Genomic DNA, 18,989 nt, shown 5'->3' on the forward strand with positions numbered 1-18,989 from the left:
ATGTCACATCCAGGTCTCAGACTGACTCCCTTGCATGAGAACCCACTACCCTTGTGTTCATATATCAAAGGATTCACTAAGCTCTTCATGCCTTTTAACATGCAGAATTTGCAACTTACTTTTCCATTTATTTTGAATTTGTCTTTACTGCCCTTTAAGACAGACTGATTAAGAACATATTTTTAAGCTAACTCTTACTAAAAATAATGACACATGGTTCCTATTTCATGTATTATGTATATACAATCACTACACCAAAGTTCCATGTAAGAGAAACCAGTTTTGGTGGTTAGTAAATTGCCTTCAGTGAAAAAAATACAGGCTCAAATGTTTTCACCATGAATCTTCAGGATTTGAATTACAAAGCTAAAATATTGACCTTCAGACCTACTTTATTCAGTAATTACACTAGTTTGGTAAAAATTACATTTAATGGCTACAGATTTTCTTCTAATTATCAATATCTGGCTCTGAACCCATACATCATCAGAACCAACAAACTAAAGTGCAATAAAGAAAAAAATTAATGTTTAACTGGCTTAATCATGAATAAAACTGGACATCCATTTCTAAACAGAGAGAAAAACCAAAGCTGCAGCTGTTTCCAGTCCTAAGGGGTTTTGTTTGTTTGCTTTCAAACAGATCTATTAGAGACCCATCCATATGTCAGGGTAAAAACAATAAAAAATACCTGATTTTGCATAAAAAAGTTCAGGTTAAGAACTGATCTCAAATAATTTTGTATTATTTCCACATCATGTAACAGGGACCCCCTAAAGAATACTGCTTTAAAGAAAGCTTAAATGTTAAGAAACCCATGTAGTGTGGCACAATGTACAGGTCTGTGTTGATAAAGGACTTGTGCAATAGTAAGAGAAAAGAGGAGCAAATGTCCACAAAAACACAGAAATATGCAAAAACATCCTACAAAGACCTACCTAAGGATATTGCCATCTTACATGACTCTAGGGAAAAGGCTTTTATGAGTCTCCTACAAAATTCCTGAATCCTCACCTTTCACCTTAGGTGGGATCTAGCCCACCTCCTCTTTTTTTATACTGTCTAAGGTTTCACATTTTTGTGTGTCCTCAGAAATCCTAAACCCCCTTCTCTTTCAGGGGTACAGATGCAATTTGCTCCGGCTGTTTCTTCAAACTGAGCCTTTTAGACAAGAATCTTGGGATTGGGGGTGTCAGGGGGCAGCCACACCTTTCTTTAGTGGACGATTAGAGTAGTGTAAGCTCTCAGCAGTAACCTGGAACAACCCTTGCCAGCAAGGGACTTGGGGAGGGTCACTGAAGTACTAAGTGCTGCTGGGATTTGTGAAGCCTAATTTAGCCTTCAGAAAAAGAAGACTGTCAAGTTACAGGAATTTTGGCTTATGTTTTCTTTTCCAGTTTGCCAAAATAGCAGGGCTGCAGTAACACACACACGATCTATCAAATTCTCTGGGCCGTGACCAGGTGAGATCAGAGCTCCTACAATATTGCTCCATTTATGTCTCAGCTTGAAGCAAGTAAACAAAAATCCAGTTCTGATGAAGAACTACTGAAGGAAGACTGCTCAATGCTCCACAGCAGGATGCCCCAGAGCAGCAGGAATATACAAGGGGCTGCAGTGTGACCAAAAAACCCCAAACCCCGTTGTGCAGGCATGTACACATGCAGAAAACCCCACCCTCCTCACCACTACTTCTGTAAAGAAAATAAATCACACCTTTCAAACAAGAAAGATTACTAGAGTCTGTGATGAGGCAGAACAGGCAAGCTGGTACACTGGAGACCACTGCCTTTCATCTTTGTCATTCTTCCTGCAAAGGGAGTCAACCTGACAGTACAGTGCAGTCTAAGAATTACACTAACTTCCAATCCTGGTTTGAGTTACCCATGACAATGCCACTTCTCTACAACAACTGTTTCAATGAGAGTAGCAAATTTAGATTGAGCTTATTTTTCAAACAAAAAAAAGCCCAAAAAACCCAAAAAACAAATTAAGCCAAGAAAAATATTTCTTGGAACTAAGGATTTCTGTGCAGTTTTAACTTTCAAGTCTGAGTAGCATAAAGCTATTCTTGCAACTTCTTGCAGTAATTCATAACAGTTGTTCACAGTATGTGGTCTCTATGATGCTAGCATATATTCTGTATAACAGTACTGTAACACCAGGTGGCATAAGCAACCATTTTCAAACCTGAAAAGCAATTATTTAGTGGGCAATTAATTCAAGACTCCTATGAAATAGAATTTGTATCTTTTACGTTGAAAAAATAAATTTACTAATAGTTTTATGCAGCTTTGCTCTTGCCCTTCATTATGTCTCCTGAATGTCTACTACACTGTAATATGTAAATAAGAGCCATCAGTTGGTTTTTATTACATTAGGGTTCTTTCTGTTATAGAAACATCATTAGCAGACAATGGAAGACAGACCAAATCATTCTTAAATGTATAACCTTTTTCTTTTGTGGAGGGTTCTGGGGTGTGCAATTTCCATCCATCAAACTGTCATTATTGACAGTCCTTCCAAAGCCAGGTGCAATTCCATCTTCTGAAGTACAAAAAACAGATGCTTCCATGAACATGCCTCTTGCATCGTCTTGAATCAGGCACTTTGACTCGTTTATTCTGAATCCACCTCCTACCTCCAACTGATGTGAAGGGGTCAAGTCCCTCAAATTAGAATTCATTGAGAAATTTACACCTGTCCTGTCAGGACTTTTTACCCAGGAAGAATAAATTGTGCCCCGTCCACAATGAGCAGTTTCTAATTGGCTGTTTGAATCAGTCCTATCATGTGTGGGGGCTTCCAGGTTTTTATGCAGTGCACTTTGCTCAATTACTTCGAGTCCCAGCTGGAGGTCTGACACAGATTCCATTTCTCCAGTGCACTGCCGTGTGACATCAGTCCTATTCCTTGGACTAGAATATCCAATAGTCTTTATTTCTTGCAGGCCCATTTCTGTCAGGTTGGAATTTCTGAAAGAATTCAGTGCTAGAATCGATGCTCTGTCATAACCCTGCAAGAAGAAAAAACATGTTACTATTTTTTCACACTCCATCAAACCTATCTGACATTCAGATGCACCTTTAAGTGGGATTAAAGGCCTTCCAGTACCATGAATTTATCAATTTTTAAGAAAATTCTAGAGCCATACTCCTAGTTCTACTATTCATATGTATTATGTTAAAGCATTTTATAGAATGTACATTAACCAAAATAAAAATAAGCATTAAGCGTCAGGGTTTATATATGACTGGCAGAGGAAGGGGAAGAGCTTCAAAAGGAGCAAGTCCCAGGCCAGGAAGATAGAAAGCACTTGCTTCAACATAAAAGCAATCCTCCTCAGTGTCAAAACACCTATTTCAAAGCAGGAGAAGGAAGGAGAAGTTTTTCCAAGACACTTCTGAATTTCAGGATGAAGCCCCATGGGAGGACACATGCCCCCTGCAGGCTGGGAATACCCAGGCATATTCCTGCAGCACTTGCTCTTCAACTAATCCACCACCTATGCTGACTTACTAACCTTCTGCTCTACTCTTTCACTTTGAGCATAACTGGGATCAACAGAAACAACTGAGAAATGCTGGTAACAAGGAGAAATGTTAATCTGAATCTAACTACAGCCTGGAAAGCAAAGTGTTCTCTTTCTGTTCCTCTTTACAAATTGCAGTAGTTACTCTTTTCCATTACAGAAGGCGATCCTGATCCAAATCACCATTTTTAAGTGATACAGAGAGAAACCAGTTTAAAATTGAAAATATAACAGGTAAAGTGGAAATATAAAGGAGTAAGCGAGTAAAACCTATGGGGAAGTTAGCCTTTAGATTCTCATGAAGTTGCAATGACTCCATTTGCAGGTTCTGCAAATTTCCTTACCTCTTGACTGTAAGCTCGCCTTTTTATTTCTGGGGAACTGTCAGGTGAGGAAATATTCTAAATAAACAAGAAGAAATTGCAAGTCAATTAATTTTTTAGCCTAGAGAAATACCTCCCCCCATTTTGTAGCAGGAGTACAAAATACTGATTTACACTGCAATGTCTGAACACTTCCTCTGAATGCTCTGGAATCCATGATAAATCTCACCTCAAAGTGCATGGTATTTCCATGTATACATGGAGTTACAGGAGTAACTGGCGAATAGATGGGTTTGTAACCATTTCTACAAGCTTCATCCTCTGTTTTTACCCTGGGAGGAGTAGCAAACAACGATGGCTCGGAGGCAGTGATGTCAGCATGGGTTGGTGTGGCATAGGGAGAAGGAGTAGGTGTGGAGGTTTCTGAGAAAGCAGACTCCAACAGCTGATACAGTCTTCGTTTTTTTAGTGGTGTGGTTAGATCTGTATGTTAAAATTAGAAAAAGTTATATGATTTCTAGATATAACAATCACTTACAGTTGTTTAAGTACTTTAGGTAATGAAATTGTGAATTCCAAATTAAAGAATTCTAAGATCAAAAAAAAATCTCTGAAGGGCAGGCTTGCTGAGAGATGAACTTTTAACAGCCTACAGGCTTCCTGAAAAATCAACTCTTAACAGCCTACAGATACATCAGTAAGTGAATTCCATGTGCTTGGATGCTGGGAAGAACTGCCTGTGTCTCCAGAGTAGGCCAAATCAACTGCTATAGATTTTTAAGACTGTTCAGCTAAACGGTGGTTTTAGTGCACTCCAGTTTTCTATTATGCCTACAAGATTACACAGCTTTTCCCCCTGTGTGCTACTTTGGCCTACCAAGGTTTAAAGGCATTCTAATTATATAGAAAGCATAGAAATTTAAATTTATAATCTGACTTCTTAATACTAATACCAAAACCAGTAGTCTTTTGTTGACTGTAAATGCTAGGATATATAATGGTTTCTTATCTAATATACATTAAAGGGGGAAAAACTCCCAACCAATGTGCAACTAAGCATTTCTTTCAAAGAAAGTATCAGGAAAACATGCAAATACCCCTGGAATCTTTATCAAGTCATCAATTTAAAAACAGTGCCCAACAATCAGCTACTTCATCATAGCTCTTATGTAGTGTATTTACAAAAGCTTCACACCTGTTAAAGAACAGCTGTCATTCAGTAATAAAGGACTTTTATGTTCACCATTGATGGCTGGACTTCTAGATCTCTCTTGTGATGGTGAATTAAATCTGTCAATCGTTGTTGAGTTTTCTTCTTCCAAAGCCTGCTTCAACCAACGCTGTAAAAAACCAAAAATTCCAATTAGCAACTTAAAACTTTAATGATGAACATTTCAAAATGCATAGCACGACTGGTTTGCCAAACAGCCTTTTTCTGCCTGAATTTATGCTAGTAAATAAAGACTTCTTTTTAATTAATATGGGATAGAACACCATAACAAAGGGAAGCATTACCTTCTTACAAGAGCCAGTAATGTTTTCCACAGGTTCTTTTTTCCTCCTCTTTTCTGAAAGGAATGGAGAAGTAAAACGGATATAGTGCTTTGGGGTTGAATACACGTGTGGACTGTAGGTGAGGCCAGGTAAGGAATTCAGCTGGGTAGCCAGAACTTCAGGGTCGGTGGTTATGCGTAGAGGCCTTTCTGGTAGAGTGTCTGTCGGCTTCCCTGCTTTATCACTCTTTTCACTTAACCATTCACTAACCAAGTGCTAAACAGAGAGAGAGAGAAAAATTAGTGTTTTATGAGTCTGTTTACCAGTGGCTTTTTAGAAGTGTTTAGTTCAATTATTCACCTAGTCAACTACTGCACAAACCAGATATAGTTTGTTTCCAGGCTCCAAGTTTAAGGCCAGTTTTAGTGGAATCATGGGAACAGCAGAAGAAATCAGTACAGATTTGCTGACACACCAGTTTGGGGAAGGGCGGAGGTGCTTAGTTATTTTCTTTTGTTTTAAACTACACTTAGTTCTTTTGCATTTAATTCTCACTGAACATTCCAATACAAGTGCCCAGATCAACTGTATTTAGGATGTCAATTTAGTAACAGAATTCTAAAACAAAAACTTGTGCCTGAGTACCAGGCTGAGAAGAAATAGTGTAACATTAACAGAGCATAGTTAAAGAAGCCCCTCATCAGTTTTCCATACTGTCAGGACTGTGCCTCAGTCAACATGTCAGGCAGCTGCCTTCAACACTCTTCAACTGTAGTAGTAAATGTCGTGTAATTTAACACAAAACCACACTAGTCCAAAAAGGCTAGTATTTCCTAGCTAGTTCAGTGTTCTAAAAAAAATATGCCAATAGATTTTAGTTTTTATTAACAGATAAACTAACCTCCTGCATTTTACAGTGATTCAAAATTAAGGACACGCAACAGTAAATAATATTAGTATGATATCAAGACTTTAACACAAGTTATCATAATACACTTTGTCTTTTAAAAATCCATTTTTATTTTATTAATTTTTAAAGCAAGACCTTCTCTGCACTTGGAGTACAATGGATGCAATGCAGAGACACTTCACAGATACCTGAAGCCTGAATTTTACTGCACTTTGCTGTTTCAGAGTATTAAACACTTCTTCCTTCTTTTCTGCTAAGTAATAGGCAAGAAAGGAAGAAGTGTTCCCCCTCACAAGAATGTAAGAGTGATGCAAATAAACTGTGTTACAGAATGACTCAGGTACCTTTTGGAAAAAACTAATCTAAATTATGTTGGGGTGTTTAAGATAGAAAACCATCTTAAAATTGTTATTTTTCTTTTGACAAGAAGTTTTGACCTTTGACTCCCCACCCCCCACTTTTCCTCTGCTGATTAAAATTTTCACGACTCCTTATAAATCACACTACAAATACTTTTTAATGCATTCTGTGAAGTTTAAAGCAGAAAGCTATACTGCTTTAGTTGTACTTGCAGATTTAAGATTTTTGAGTGTCTTTTAATATTGTGCCATTTCGTACAACTTTTTTTGCAATGCAGTCTAATAGAAAGAAATTTAAAAGCAAAGCATTAAAGAGTAAAGAATTTTCCCTCCAGACATGCACATACACATTTGGGGTGTTTAGATCCATTGACTTCAGAACAGACATCTGAGAAGCACTGGGAGTTAGTGAGTTCCTTGGAGATATTGTTTGCTATCTGAAGCATACAATGAACAAAGGAAGAAAGGCAACTTTTATTTCCTTGGATTTTTCTTTAAATTCAGCTTTAATTATATTTTGGTTATGTATATTATTTCAATCCATTTAGAAAGCTCACTTAGAAAACATTTTGTTGCAAAATTGCTCTGAAGATGTATTTTGGAAGGGTCTTAAATCCAAACTAACTTCCACCAAACAATGCTACACATATTTTAATCTTTTACCAATGAGTGATTATACAATGGTGATTTTTCAATAAATGAGTAAACATTTTAAAAACAACCCATACATGCAGTAGCACACTGATGAAGCAGCCTATATTTTTTTTTAAACTCTGTTAAGGTCTATCTTCTCCTCATCCCTCAACAGACTTACCTTCTTTGTTTTTGGATACTTTGTAGGGCATTTACTAAGTGCTGGAGCTTCTGTTTCAGTAACCATTTCTGTAACAACAGTTTCTGTTTCAGGCTCAGCTACCAGTGCTACATTCTCAGTTTCGTTCTGCTGTGAGGTTACTTCCACGTCAGGAGAGGAGGGCTGGATATCTGAGCACATGCTGACGGTCCTGTGCCGCCTGCGCTGCTGTCCGATGTGAGTTCTGCTCCGGGAGAAGCTTTTCCTCTGTTTAGTTCTGTTAACTTTGGCTGGGGTGGGCTTGGTGGCAGTTTCTTCTTTTGCCGGTTCCTGGGACAAGACAAAAGTCAAGTAATCAAATCCCATACATGTTCAGAGCTACTTATCTTTCATAGGAAAAAAAAGAAGTCAGTTCCCTCTTCTTTTACAGAAGTCTCAATCTCATTTTTGTTGTCAGAACTACAACATATCTCTCCTTCTTGAAGGCAAATGATAGAATTTCCTGTAGTTTCCTCCCAAGCACCTGCTGTACCATCATCAGCAGTGTTCACACACACCCAGCACCAGACAGATCCTGACAGATCTGTGTAAGAACTGACATTCATTCATCCATAAGCTAGACGTCAACTGCTTATATCATCATGTCTTTCAGTCCAATACTCTTTTGGCAATTCATAGTTTACTAGGTGTTTACCTTTGTTACAAAAAGTACTTAAGAGAATGCTGACACACATAGCTCAGGGAAAACAACCCTGACTGACAATCATTATATGAGTATTTGCAAACTAAGAAGCATCCATTAACAACAGAGTTAAAAACTGTTATAAAACATGAAGTATCATCTGCAAGAACTCAGGCAAAACCCACTTTACTAACTCATTTCCTTCAAAATAACAGAAAGATTAGAAAATACTATGTGTTCCTGAAAAACCCATTGAAAAAACAAACAGTTCTTCATTGGTTACAGAGGGTGCCTAAGGACAGTCACCTCCTGTGGCTAAAGTCAACACTGATAAATGTTCCATCCTGAACTTCAAAGACAGACTGAATTACACAGCTGGTGTGGGTGTGTGTGTATGTTTACATAAATTCATGTAACTGAAATTCTTCACTAAAGAATTCTATATGTATCTTATCTGGAACAAAATTCAGGACCTAATACAATGTAATGTCAAAGAACATTTTGGTTACATGTATTTGAGTTCAAAGGAAAAAAAAATTCATACATCTTAACATGCAGCTTGCCATCCAAACTGATAAAATATGCAATGTTAAAAGCGCACTTTAAAATAAAGTTCCAGATAACTACCTGAATAAATTCAGCATCATTGAGAATCTGTGCTTCCTTGCACTCTGATTTAACCTCCGTTTTTGCTGTGCTGATTCTTTCCAAAGCCTGTTCTCTTCTTTTTTCTCTTTTTTCTAGTCTGGCAAAAGCTTGCAGGATAGCTTCCATTTTCCGTTCTTCTCTTGTCTGATGGATTTAACAATAACCATGATCAGTTTTAGTCATAATCTTTCATATATATAAATATGTAATTACTCCTGCTCCTATATTTTTAAGTACTTCTACACGTGTTCAGTTATATGTCTGACATGAAGATCAAGTTCAGCAGAAGCTCAGATTAAAGGGATATGTTACAATCCCTGCAAATACTAGACTTCTGAACAAAGGCTTGCATCCACACCAGCTTGACAAAAAAGAGAATCCTACTTTGAATTTAATAACTTGCTTAATTTTTCAAATACTTAACAAAAAAAGGCAGATTTTAAGATGCTAGTTTTATTAACAATGCTCTACCAAAATCCAAAAATTAGGATTTCTGTGACTTTTTATTCAAGTAGGGAGTTAAAATAAAATAGGGGAAAATCTTAATTCCCAATGCTAGCTATAAAAATAGCCATTACAAATCACAAGCAATAATAAAAGAGCAAATAATGAGATCTAAAAACAGGCATTGCAGAAATCATCTAAAGACACTGAAATATGATATACAATTGAAGATAAAGACAGATTTTTGTCAGAATGCAGTGATGAACCCAGATGAACTGTTCTCAAATAGCAAGCCTTGCATTTTAAGGCTAAGTTCATGTAAGGATCTGACTTTGCACATGCTCAGATTGTACAAGCCCACAAAAGGCAGCAATTAGCATGGGAAGAGCAGGTGTCACTAAGCCTTAATGATGCCTTTTAGGCAGCTACTTGCTTCCCAACTTACCATCTTCCTTTTCCTTTCTGCAATCTGCTCCTCTGATTCCATTTCTACTTCATTGCTAATGGGAGTTTTTTCTTCTATATCATCGATAAAATCTGGCTCCTGCAAGATGGAAACAACTGCTTTACAGAAATTCTACTCCTTTTGTAAATTAGAGTGAACTGAAAGCTACAAAGAACTAAGAATCCTCAGATCACTACATCAGAAGTAGCCAAACTAACAAATCAGGATGAAAAGTGTTCCATCCCCACTTCCTCATCCCACCAAGCAAAAAGAATTATCAGAATGAAACCTTCAAAACAAAGGAAATTTTTGGACACTAACAATGGCCACTGCTCTAATCACTTTATAATCAGTTAAACAGTTAGGAGCTTTATAAACCCACAGAAAAGTAATAGTTTTAGTGAAATGGAATGAATGCCAAAGTAGATGTTATCAATCACACAGAAGTTTTACTCAGCTCTGAAGTGAACTCAATTGAAGTCACATTTTCCATTTGAACATTCACTACAGAATCTAATGACGGTGCCACATCATATGGAAACACAGAAGTTACCTACCTAACAATGGTTTTCTGTTTTCAAAGAAAAAACAAGCTTGAAAGTGTAACTTTTAAACTAATTAAACGTTCACTAGTCCTATATGCAGTTTCACTTTTACATAAAGGACTAGACAAAGATTTAAAGTTTGTCCTAAAATATATATCTAAACATAGAGATCAGGCAATTAGCAGTTTTTTCCTGGGGTGAAATATGTGATGCTACCATAAAGAAAGTGTATGGGAAAATGTAAATGTACTTTTAACAGCTTTATTCTTCCCACAATTCCTACTCTTCAATTTTGAAAAACAATACAAGTTCTCCTGTAAATGTTCTATATAAGCACTGTATATTACATAAAAAGATCAGGAGAAGATTCCATATACCAGCTATCATTTCTTGAAAATATGACACAAACCACAGATCAAAAATCACTCTCAAGATGAGAAAGTTTAAATTATTTCTGAGCATCTTTGTGTCAGTACCTGATTATTAGAAATGGACAGTCTGAGGGGAGAGAGCTTCCTCTGTTTATTATCTGCAATTTTCATTTTGGTGGCTGCTCCTTCACAATCCAATGTGATGTTCTGATTTTGAGTCTCTTTTTCTCTTGAAACATCCTTCTCTTTCTTTCCCTTTTTCCTTCTAGTTTCATATCCAGTATTGATGTTTTCTGTAGGCTCGGAACGTCTGAGAACTGGACACTCAGGATTTTCTTTGAGGCAAGCACAATCCACTTTGTATTTACTGCAAGTAATTAAATGCAAGAAGGCATATTTGATTAGGTGGTACAGCAATGAGACCCTTCAATACTAAATCACTGATATTTCACATTAAACATCTGCTATAATGCAAACCAACCATGTTAACATGCAGGTCACTCGAGTTTTCACCACAATATACAACACCACTGTAACTCAAAAACCTTGTCTACTGGTTAATCCTTTAAGCTCTGCCACACAGAATTCTTTTAAATTCAAGTTCAGTATTCTGCTTCAAGGCCAAAAGACACCTAAAACCAGAGTATAATCCTAGGTGGAAATACAACCAACACAAACCAGACGCATCAAGTCAGAGTTCATTTTATATGCAAAGATGGCAGACACAATTTACAGCACGAGCACACCAAACTCAGAGCCACTTTGCACAATTTTAAGCTCCACTTGAATACACAGGAAATTTAAACATGTTCCACTGAAACAGGCTGTCAGTTGTTTCAGGTACTAAACACAACTAGTATGTATTTTTAGAAGGAATAGGTCTACAACTCTTAACAGTGCCCAGTACCTTGAAATAGTCTGAACCCGTGCTGATTAGCACACGTGCTCTGTGGTCACACACAGCCCAGGTCAAGCAGCAAAGGCATGTCTGCACAGCACTGCATCCAAGCTGGCTTAGGAGCAGGCCACAGAAATGCAGTAATAAAAATACACAACTCTGCCCACACACACATTGTTCATTGTAAATACAGTGCCTAAGGAGCTTAGTGTTATTAAAACATGCAAGAAAGTAAATGATGCAAAATCAAAGCCATTCTGAATTGCAAAGTAACTTACAGAGCATTAGAGGTATTTTAGAACAGCATTCTCAAATACTTACCAATTTCCATAATCAAAATCAAATGCTATGGTAATCTCTGCTCCCTTTGGAATGTTATGGATGGAGTAAATATAAAGATGAATTGTTCCATCTTCAATTACATGCCTCACCTGTAGTCAAGAGAATGTTATTATATTATCATGAATTACTTTCAAGTTCTTGAATAAAAATTGTAGGGAGTGCTCAAATTATCAGGAATCTCAAGAAAAAGGAGATTCTTAAGTAAATTAAACCTAGTTTAACTTTCTAAACGTGCTCACCTCCGCATTTGGTGTACACGAACGCCTGATAAATCGAGCTTCATTTCCAAAAGTCCTTGCATCAACACACATTTCTAGCCCATGGAATTTGGAGTAAAACAAAACAAATGGGTATGGCCTGAAAAAACACACAAGAAAATTCGGAATTTCATAATCTTTGAAGATGCTAAACAGTGCTTATTCTTCTTACTAGTCAGCTTTGTAGCATGATACAATGCTTGGTACAATGCACCAAATTTGGAGGCTAATCTAAGAATGACATGTTTATGTTTAAGCTTCATGATTTTAGCAGGTACATTCCCCACATATATTCTCAGAATACCTCAAGATAGAGTTACAGCCCTGTATCATCTGCATAGGATCTACAGGGAGAACATTAACAAAGCAAGCACCAGACATGGAAGAAACACAGGTAAAGTTTTTCAAATTTCTTAAACTTTTTTTATGACAGGCCCCAAAATGAAACTCAAATTTATACGCCACATAAAATAATTTTTTAAAAAAGTAAGACCACCACATCCCTGCCTAACACCTGCGGCATCACTAGCACCAACCCTCCTGAAGGAAAGGGGCCTCCAAATACTTCATGAAGTCATCCTTCAAATTCTGCTATTCCAAGTTCCAAAGAACCCTGTATCTTTACTGAGCAAAAACTCCATCTCCTCCAAGAGGCCTTCTGCAAATTCCCAAGGAGGTGTGTTCATGCAGTTAGAGGCAGCATCAACACCAACCCACAGGAAGAAGGAAGCAGCCACACACTGCTCAGTAAAACTAGAGAACTCTGGCAGTAAAACAGCCCCCAGCTGACCTGTGTCCAATTTCATTCTCAGCCTCGTGGACTTAAAATCCATTTCTCTCACAAAAGAGAAAGCCTTTACCATTAATATAGTAATTATTTTATGATGGCAGAACCTGTCTATTTCCTGGTTTAAGGTGTACAACTACCCAGCTGAGCATGCAGGAATTCTATAATTAGGAAGGAACAAAAAAGAGAAAACCAGCTCCTGAACAATTCTGTAAGGATATCCAGAAGAGAAGGGGACAGAAAAGGCTCCAGTTGTCACTACTTTTAATCAGACAAAGTAAAATACAAGACACTGCTGGTAACTAAGATCCACTTGTACTTGAAGCAACAGTTTGGCAGGCATCATTTTAACAATTACTTGACTGAAACATAAAGAATGAACAAACCTTTTAAAGAAATATCCATTAGCTTCAAATTGTTCTCTCAGCATGAACTTTCCTCTGTATTCAATAATAAGTGCATCAGGAGGCAAGTCTTTGGCAGCCTTTAAAATTTTCTTGTTTTTTTGCACATAACTCTGTAAAGACATAGATTCATTTATGAATTTTTAATTTCTACCATTTTTCCATTAATAGCCTATTATATTTTCAGAACTATTAAACAATTTTATATGAACTAAAAAAGCCCCTTATTTTTGTAATTAAGCCTCCAGACTGAACTGACCAAGCTGTCTTGCTCACCTAGCAATGCTACTAGTTATCAATTTAGATACAAGGATTGCTTTGGCCCTAGCTCTCCAGGACATGGCTGAAAACCAACATATTCATGTTTTTACAATTCAAGTACTACAGCCTTTAGTGCACTTAACTCTCACCATGACAAGGATGAATTGCTGCATTGTTTTGCACAACACTTTCAAAAAGCTTCAATTCCTTTGAACCAAAGAAAACATGCAGACACATAAAACAACATTCACAACTCATTAAAAAAAAACAAAACAGAATAGGGAAATAACATAATAATTGAAAAGAAAAAGAATCCTGACAGAGTTTCCAAATTCATTTTCATATCTTTAGATGGAAGGATGGCTTTAATTAAAAACCAATACATACCCTGGCAATTAGTGAACTCACACCTCTCATAACTGCCATCACCAATGAAAAAGGAAGTAGCCTCTATGTAGGCAAAAGGCTCTGTAAGTAGGGATATTCCTCTAAGGAGGGTGTCCCATATGCCATGATGGTCTTTGAGAAAAAGAAGCAAAGATGCTTCCATTAATCTGCTACAGTAACTACTCCTCGAGATTTCTGCTACAAAATGCTAAGTTTTTTACATGGCTCTGATTTTAAGCCTGTAAGTAACTGGTAAATTCCCGATAAACAAGGCTAGAAAAAAGCACTGCACAATTTCTTCATAAACTAGAAATTACAGGATCATGAGTCAAAAAAGAATCAGTATCAGAAATACCACCATGAACATCCAGAACAGCTACCACACCTTAAGAAAAATGTAGACAATGAACATCTTGATACAAGTAGTAGGGGAAAAAAATAAATTCAGTTCCAAAGGTTCTTTCTACTCTAATGACTCCAGGTATCCCTCAGAGAGAAACAGCAGAAAAGTTGACTTAAGCTGACTGTGAGTCAAGAGACAGTCTAAGGGCAACCCAATGTTCAGGCTGAAACTAACACCTTAGCTACTTTTTAGGATAAATGATATGCAAATGTAAACATAACTCGGGTGGTACAGAATGTATAAAAATCTGAAAAATATGTTAAAATTCTGATGCTCAAATCTGGTGAGACAAGGAACAGAAAGTGAATGTGGTTTTTTTTGGTTTTTTTCCTGTGGCTTTTTTTTGGTTTGTTTGTTTTGGTTGGGGGTTTTTTGTTGGTTGGAGTGTTTTAAGGCATCTAATGTCATGGCACAAACACAGCATGCAGTAACACAAGGCACAGCTCATTACCTCTACAGGAGGTTTGAAAATCAGATTGCTGGTGCTGACTTCTTTTTTGTCATTTCCATTGCCTAATCTGAGAGCTATTTTTTGTGCCTCCCTCTGGACACCTTCACTGTATTGGTTATTATTTGCTTCTTCATAACGATCCATCCATGCCTTGATTTTAGTTTCCCATCCAAAGTTGGAACTGTCAGTAGGATCAATCTCTGGAGCTGAGCCCTAAAAATTGAAGTAAGCGACCAGATATTAGAAGGCAAGATATTAAAAGAAAAAGAAAAATTCTTCAACAAGACACAAAATGATGGGCCAAAGGTATGCCACTGATTTACGGGTTGGGTTTCTTTAGCAAGTCTAGTATAAAACTTTGTAGTACTTAAAAACATTGAGTTAAATTCCCATTACATTCGTCCTTTCAAGAATTTTATTATTTAGTAAGTGTCACCCAAGTTCAGGAATGCCTTCCCTCCTCAACAGTGATTCCTGCTCTTAGTGGGATGAGAATGGAGAGTGACAATGTTTCCTCCCACAACTGCACTGCATCACGAATCTAAGTGCAGGAGTTGGAGGGTCAGATCTCCCTGCCCACTCAACTTTTGTGAACAAATGCAAATATGGAGAACTCCAGCTTTTATCCTGTAATACACAGACTTGATATTCCCCTTTCAACTTCAAAGATCATTCTGTATCTTTTCTTCTGCTGCATAACTTACTAAACTTTACTAATCGTACACCTGCTACATTAAGGTTGTGACTCTAATGCTACAGGCTTTGCACATAAATTTTTTCTCTCCTTATCTGCTCCTCACTATACAATTTCCTTCTGCAGTGCTTCAGATCCTTTCACTTTTAAAGAAAGTGCCATTGTACCTCCAGACCTCACAAGCAGCAGCCAGGCTGCAGCCAACCAAAGCTCCTTACGGACAGCAGCAGCCAGCCAACGCTCCCTTTTCTATCCACCTGAGCAGAGACACTATTAAACATTAATAAAACACAAGTAGTTCAGCAATTCAATTTACCTGGTTACATTTCTTTTGTGCATGAAGAAAACCATACACACAAACAGCATTTCAAAGGTGCGATGCTAAGACAACCATGAAAAAACAATGGAACCTTACAAGCACCATATTAAAAAAGCCCCACAAAATTAGAGATTTTTCTTGCCCAATTCAGTCTTCACTGTTCCCAAGGCACATCTTACACATTTGAAGCATAAATTGCATCCCACTTGTATTTATATATTCCAAGCATGAATGAACTATGGAAATACCTAGTTTTCACACCATGCACATTTTTATGTCACAGAAAATTTAAAGACTGCTGTAACATTTAAATCTTACAAAGCAGACATCCCAATACAATTCCCTCAGACTATGCCAGTATCAGTGAGTAAAATCCTGCCAGATATACAGGAGTCCCACCAGGTGTAGATGGAGGTTTGACAGAGCAGAACCACTAACTTAGCAGAACCACTAACTTTCAAATTCAACACAGTTATTTCATTATGTCACTGCTAAACAGTTATGAAAAGCTGGAGCCGCTAAATTCAAATGAGGCGTTCTCTCAATTTTACTCCCTTGCATAGCACACAGGAGCCCCAATTAATTCACTGGCTCTTGAAATAAAAATTTGCACTAATTATTTCAGTTAATTTTGCAGGACAAAGATGTAGGGCTCATGCCTTAATTTAAAATCATTGTGATACATAATATATTAGTTACCAAGAAGAGAATATTGTAGTTCTTAGTGTATAGCCCCAATTATACTCTCAATGCTTATTATTTAAAGTAACGTACAGTTAAGGTATGAAACAAAACCCAAACAAAATCACATTACCTTTACTCTTGAAGACTTCCTGGATCCTTCTCGAAATGCCTGGAATAAAATTAAGATATTCATATTCACTGGAGGAAATACAAAATCTCTTAAGGAATTGAAAACCTATTAATGAACAACTTTTCAATTAAACATGCAAGATGAAAACAACAGAACAAACTATGCTGAAATCTCAAGAAGGTAAGAGGTTACGTCTCACAAAATATATTCTAAAAACCATTCAGCATTCCTACCCAAGTGCAGAGTAGTCACCTATCTCTACCTTTCTCTCACATTACAACTTGATTCTCCACAATTTCAGAATCCAAGCCAAAATATCAGAGGTAACAGAAGAATACATGGCAATAGATTTGTATTGAGAATTATTCAATCAAAAGGAAACATTTTACTAAAGATATCAAAAAAAGACATCAATAACTTATTCTGACTTTGAAGTTTTAAAGAACAAAATTCTCATCCAAGCCAAGGACAATAACTACAAAAACCACTTGTTTAAGAAGTTTCATGTACTTTACTTCACAAATGTTTTGTCTTCACATATTATACTGTTTGTACATCCGTAGTTAAACAGCATAATGTCATTATTTTTTTACTCTAATTAGTTTAGCAGCTAGCTTTCTCACAGCACACTTCCACACAATTTCTACTCAAATAAATGGAGTCACATCAGGACAACTGATGGCAAACATTTCTGTACTTCAAACCACCACAAATGAAGACTTCCAAGGAATTCTTCTCCAGGTAACCCAAAGCTTGTTCTGCATCACCTCTAACTATTTCAAATGGTCCAGTAAATGCAATTCCTGTGGGGAGATTCTGCCTCAATTATAAAACTGACCATGCCCAGGCAGGATATATTAACTTGAAATAAGGAGGAGTCATGGGGGTCAGGCACCCAGAAAGACTATAATTTACTGCAGAGTAATATATTTCAAGCTGAAACCAGGTAGTAAAATAGCCTGATTTTTAAATCAGTGTCTCTTGGTAAGAAATGTCACATAGCTATAATTTACAACACAAAGTAATAAGAGAAATTACATTCACTTACTTTTTTACATTTTGCTATGTTCTGTTCTTTCTCTCCACTTTTTTTCCTCTTCTTATCATTGACTTTTGTAACTCTTGTAGCAGTTAAAGTAATTGTCGTTGGTGTGTGTTGGTAAGCCGTATACAGTTCCACAGGAACCTCATCACCACTCTCTGTTGCACTGGTGTCCCCATCTTTAAAACAAAGAATACTCTGTAAATAATCAAGTACTGCAGAAAGAACACTAGAACACTCACCAGTTACTCTACATCTGTTTCCAAAACACAAAAATTCATAATGACAAATGCTCCAAACACTCGTATGCAAAATTCACCAACAGTTGCAACAGCATGAAAATGAAGGACCAATGAGAAACTGGTAATTAAGACAGGTTTATAATGCAAGGTAAGCAAAAGGTACCAGATGTAATTCATGTCTTTGAATAGAATTAATGACCATATTGCATTTTAAAGAAAATTAGAACCAGAACAAAAAAGAGAAAAAAGCTATTAACACATTCACTTATATATAGCTTTTACTTGTAACACGGCATTTGGATTCTCTCAGATGGCTGTATTCTGGAAGGGATTAAAATTAATGACTGACCAGCATTTCTTGTGAAGCTCTATTAATTAATCACATGTCATAGTCATAATCAACTATTTCAGCTGCAATTTGCACTGTCAAGTGCCTTTTTCAGGGTTAATACATCAATTTAGCCAAAAGCTTTTTGTACTCAAAATCCCCTAACAGTAACATTCTGCTACTCAGGAAGAGAAAAGAGATGATCAGACATAAACTGACAGATACTTTTTCTTTGTGCTGTGCTCTCACAGACCTAAAGGCCAAAGCCTGAAATCTAGCATACATCAGCATTTATGTCAGACAAACACATATCCTGACCTGAAACAGGATTACCCTAGTTCTGTCAAGATGAAAGGCTGTGAAGGATGGGGAGGATTGGAAGAGAGATGATGCTCACAGATAAGAGACTGTTGTTTGCATGTGCTCAGTACAGGCTTCTCAGATTTTTTAGCAGCTTTTCCAAATATTCTGCATTGAGTAAATACACTTCACACTAAGCAAAACTTTCTCATACAGCACAGAAGCAGGCTTTACAAATACTTAATAGGAGAGCAGAGAAAACATTCCTTCTGCTCTCAGAAGGATGTTGCTTTAATCAGTGCACTCAGCAGTCCTAATTCTCAAAACCTTCTTTACTAAATAAAGAACTCCAGCTACTCTGGTTACTCTGGATTTTTCCTGCTCACAACATTCCTTAACAGGATTCTTCTGTGCATAGCAAACAATCCCATCTTACCATCATGGTTATTCGTTTGAACACCTTATCAGGCACATAATTATATTTCATAAACTAGGAATTGATGATGTTTACTGA

General features: G+C 36.9%; 1 protein-coding gene across 4 annotated transcripts in view; it reads right to left on the reverse strand.

The window, feature by feature from the left end:
• The window catches only part of KMT2E (lysine methyltransferase 2E (inactive)), a 55,642-nt gene that overhangs the window by 6,066 nt on the left and 30,587 nt on the right, over positions 1–18,989 (reverse strand). For 3 of the 4 annotated variants that reach the window (XM_071423942.1, XM_071423941.1, XM_071423943.1), the window contains 15 exons: positions 17,612–17,784; positions 16,564–16,602; positions 14,737–14,949; positions 13,217–13,347; positions 12,026–12,143; positions 11,766–11,875; positions 10,652–10,913; positions 9,631–9,729; positions 8,721–8,885; positions 7,433–7,741; positions 5,371–5,625; positions 5,051–5,195; positions 4,085–4,338; positions 3,877–3,933; positions 2,453–3,016 (listed from right to left, as the gene is read on the reverse strand). In XM_071423942.1, coding sequence (XP_071280043.1) covers positions 2,453–3,016; positions 3,877–3,933; positions 4,085–4,338; positions 5,051–5,195; positions 5,371–5,625; positions 7,433–7,741; positions 8,721–8,885; positions 9,631–9,729; positions 10,652–10,913; positions 11,766–11,875; positions 12,026–12,143; positions 13,217–13,347; positions 14,737–14,949; positions 16,564–16,602; positions 17,612–17,784 — 2,894 coding nt within the window. Of the gene's footprint in view, positions 1–2,452; positions 3,017–3,876; positions 3,934–4,084; positions 4,339–5,050; positions 5,196–5,370; positions 5,626–7,432; positions 7,742–8,720; positions 8,886–9,630; positions 9,730–10,651; positions 10,914–11,765; positions 11,876–12,025; positions 12,144–13,216; positions 13,348–13,882; positions 14,015–14,736; positions 14,950–16,563; positions 16,603–17,611; positions 17,785–18,989 lie in introns of those variants that run through there. The other variant, XM_071423944.1, reaches the window with a different exon arrangement.

This window comes from Agelaius tricolor, unplaced genomic scaffold, assembly GCF_023055355.1.
Source record: "Agelaius tricolor isolate 1412-34295 unplaced genomic scaffold, bAgeTri1.0.p SCAF_3, whole genome shotgun sequence".
NCBI classification, from domain to species: Eukaryota; Metazoa; Chordata; class Aves; order Passeriformes; family Icteridae; genus Agelaius; species Agelaius tricolor.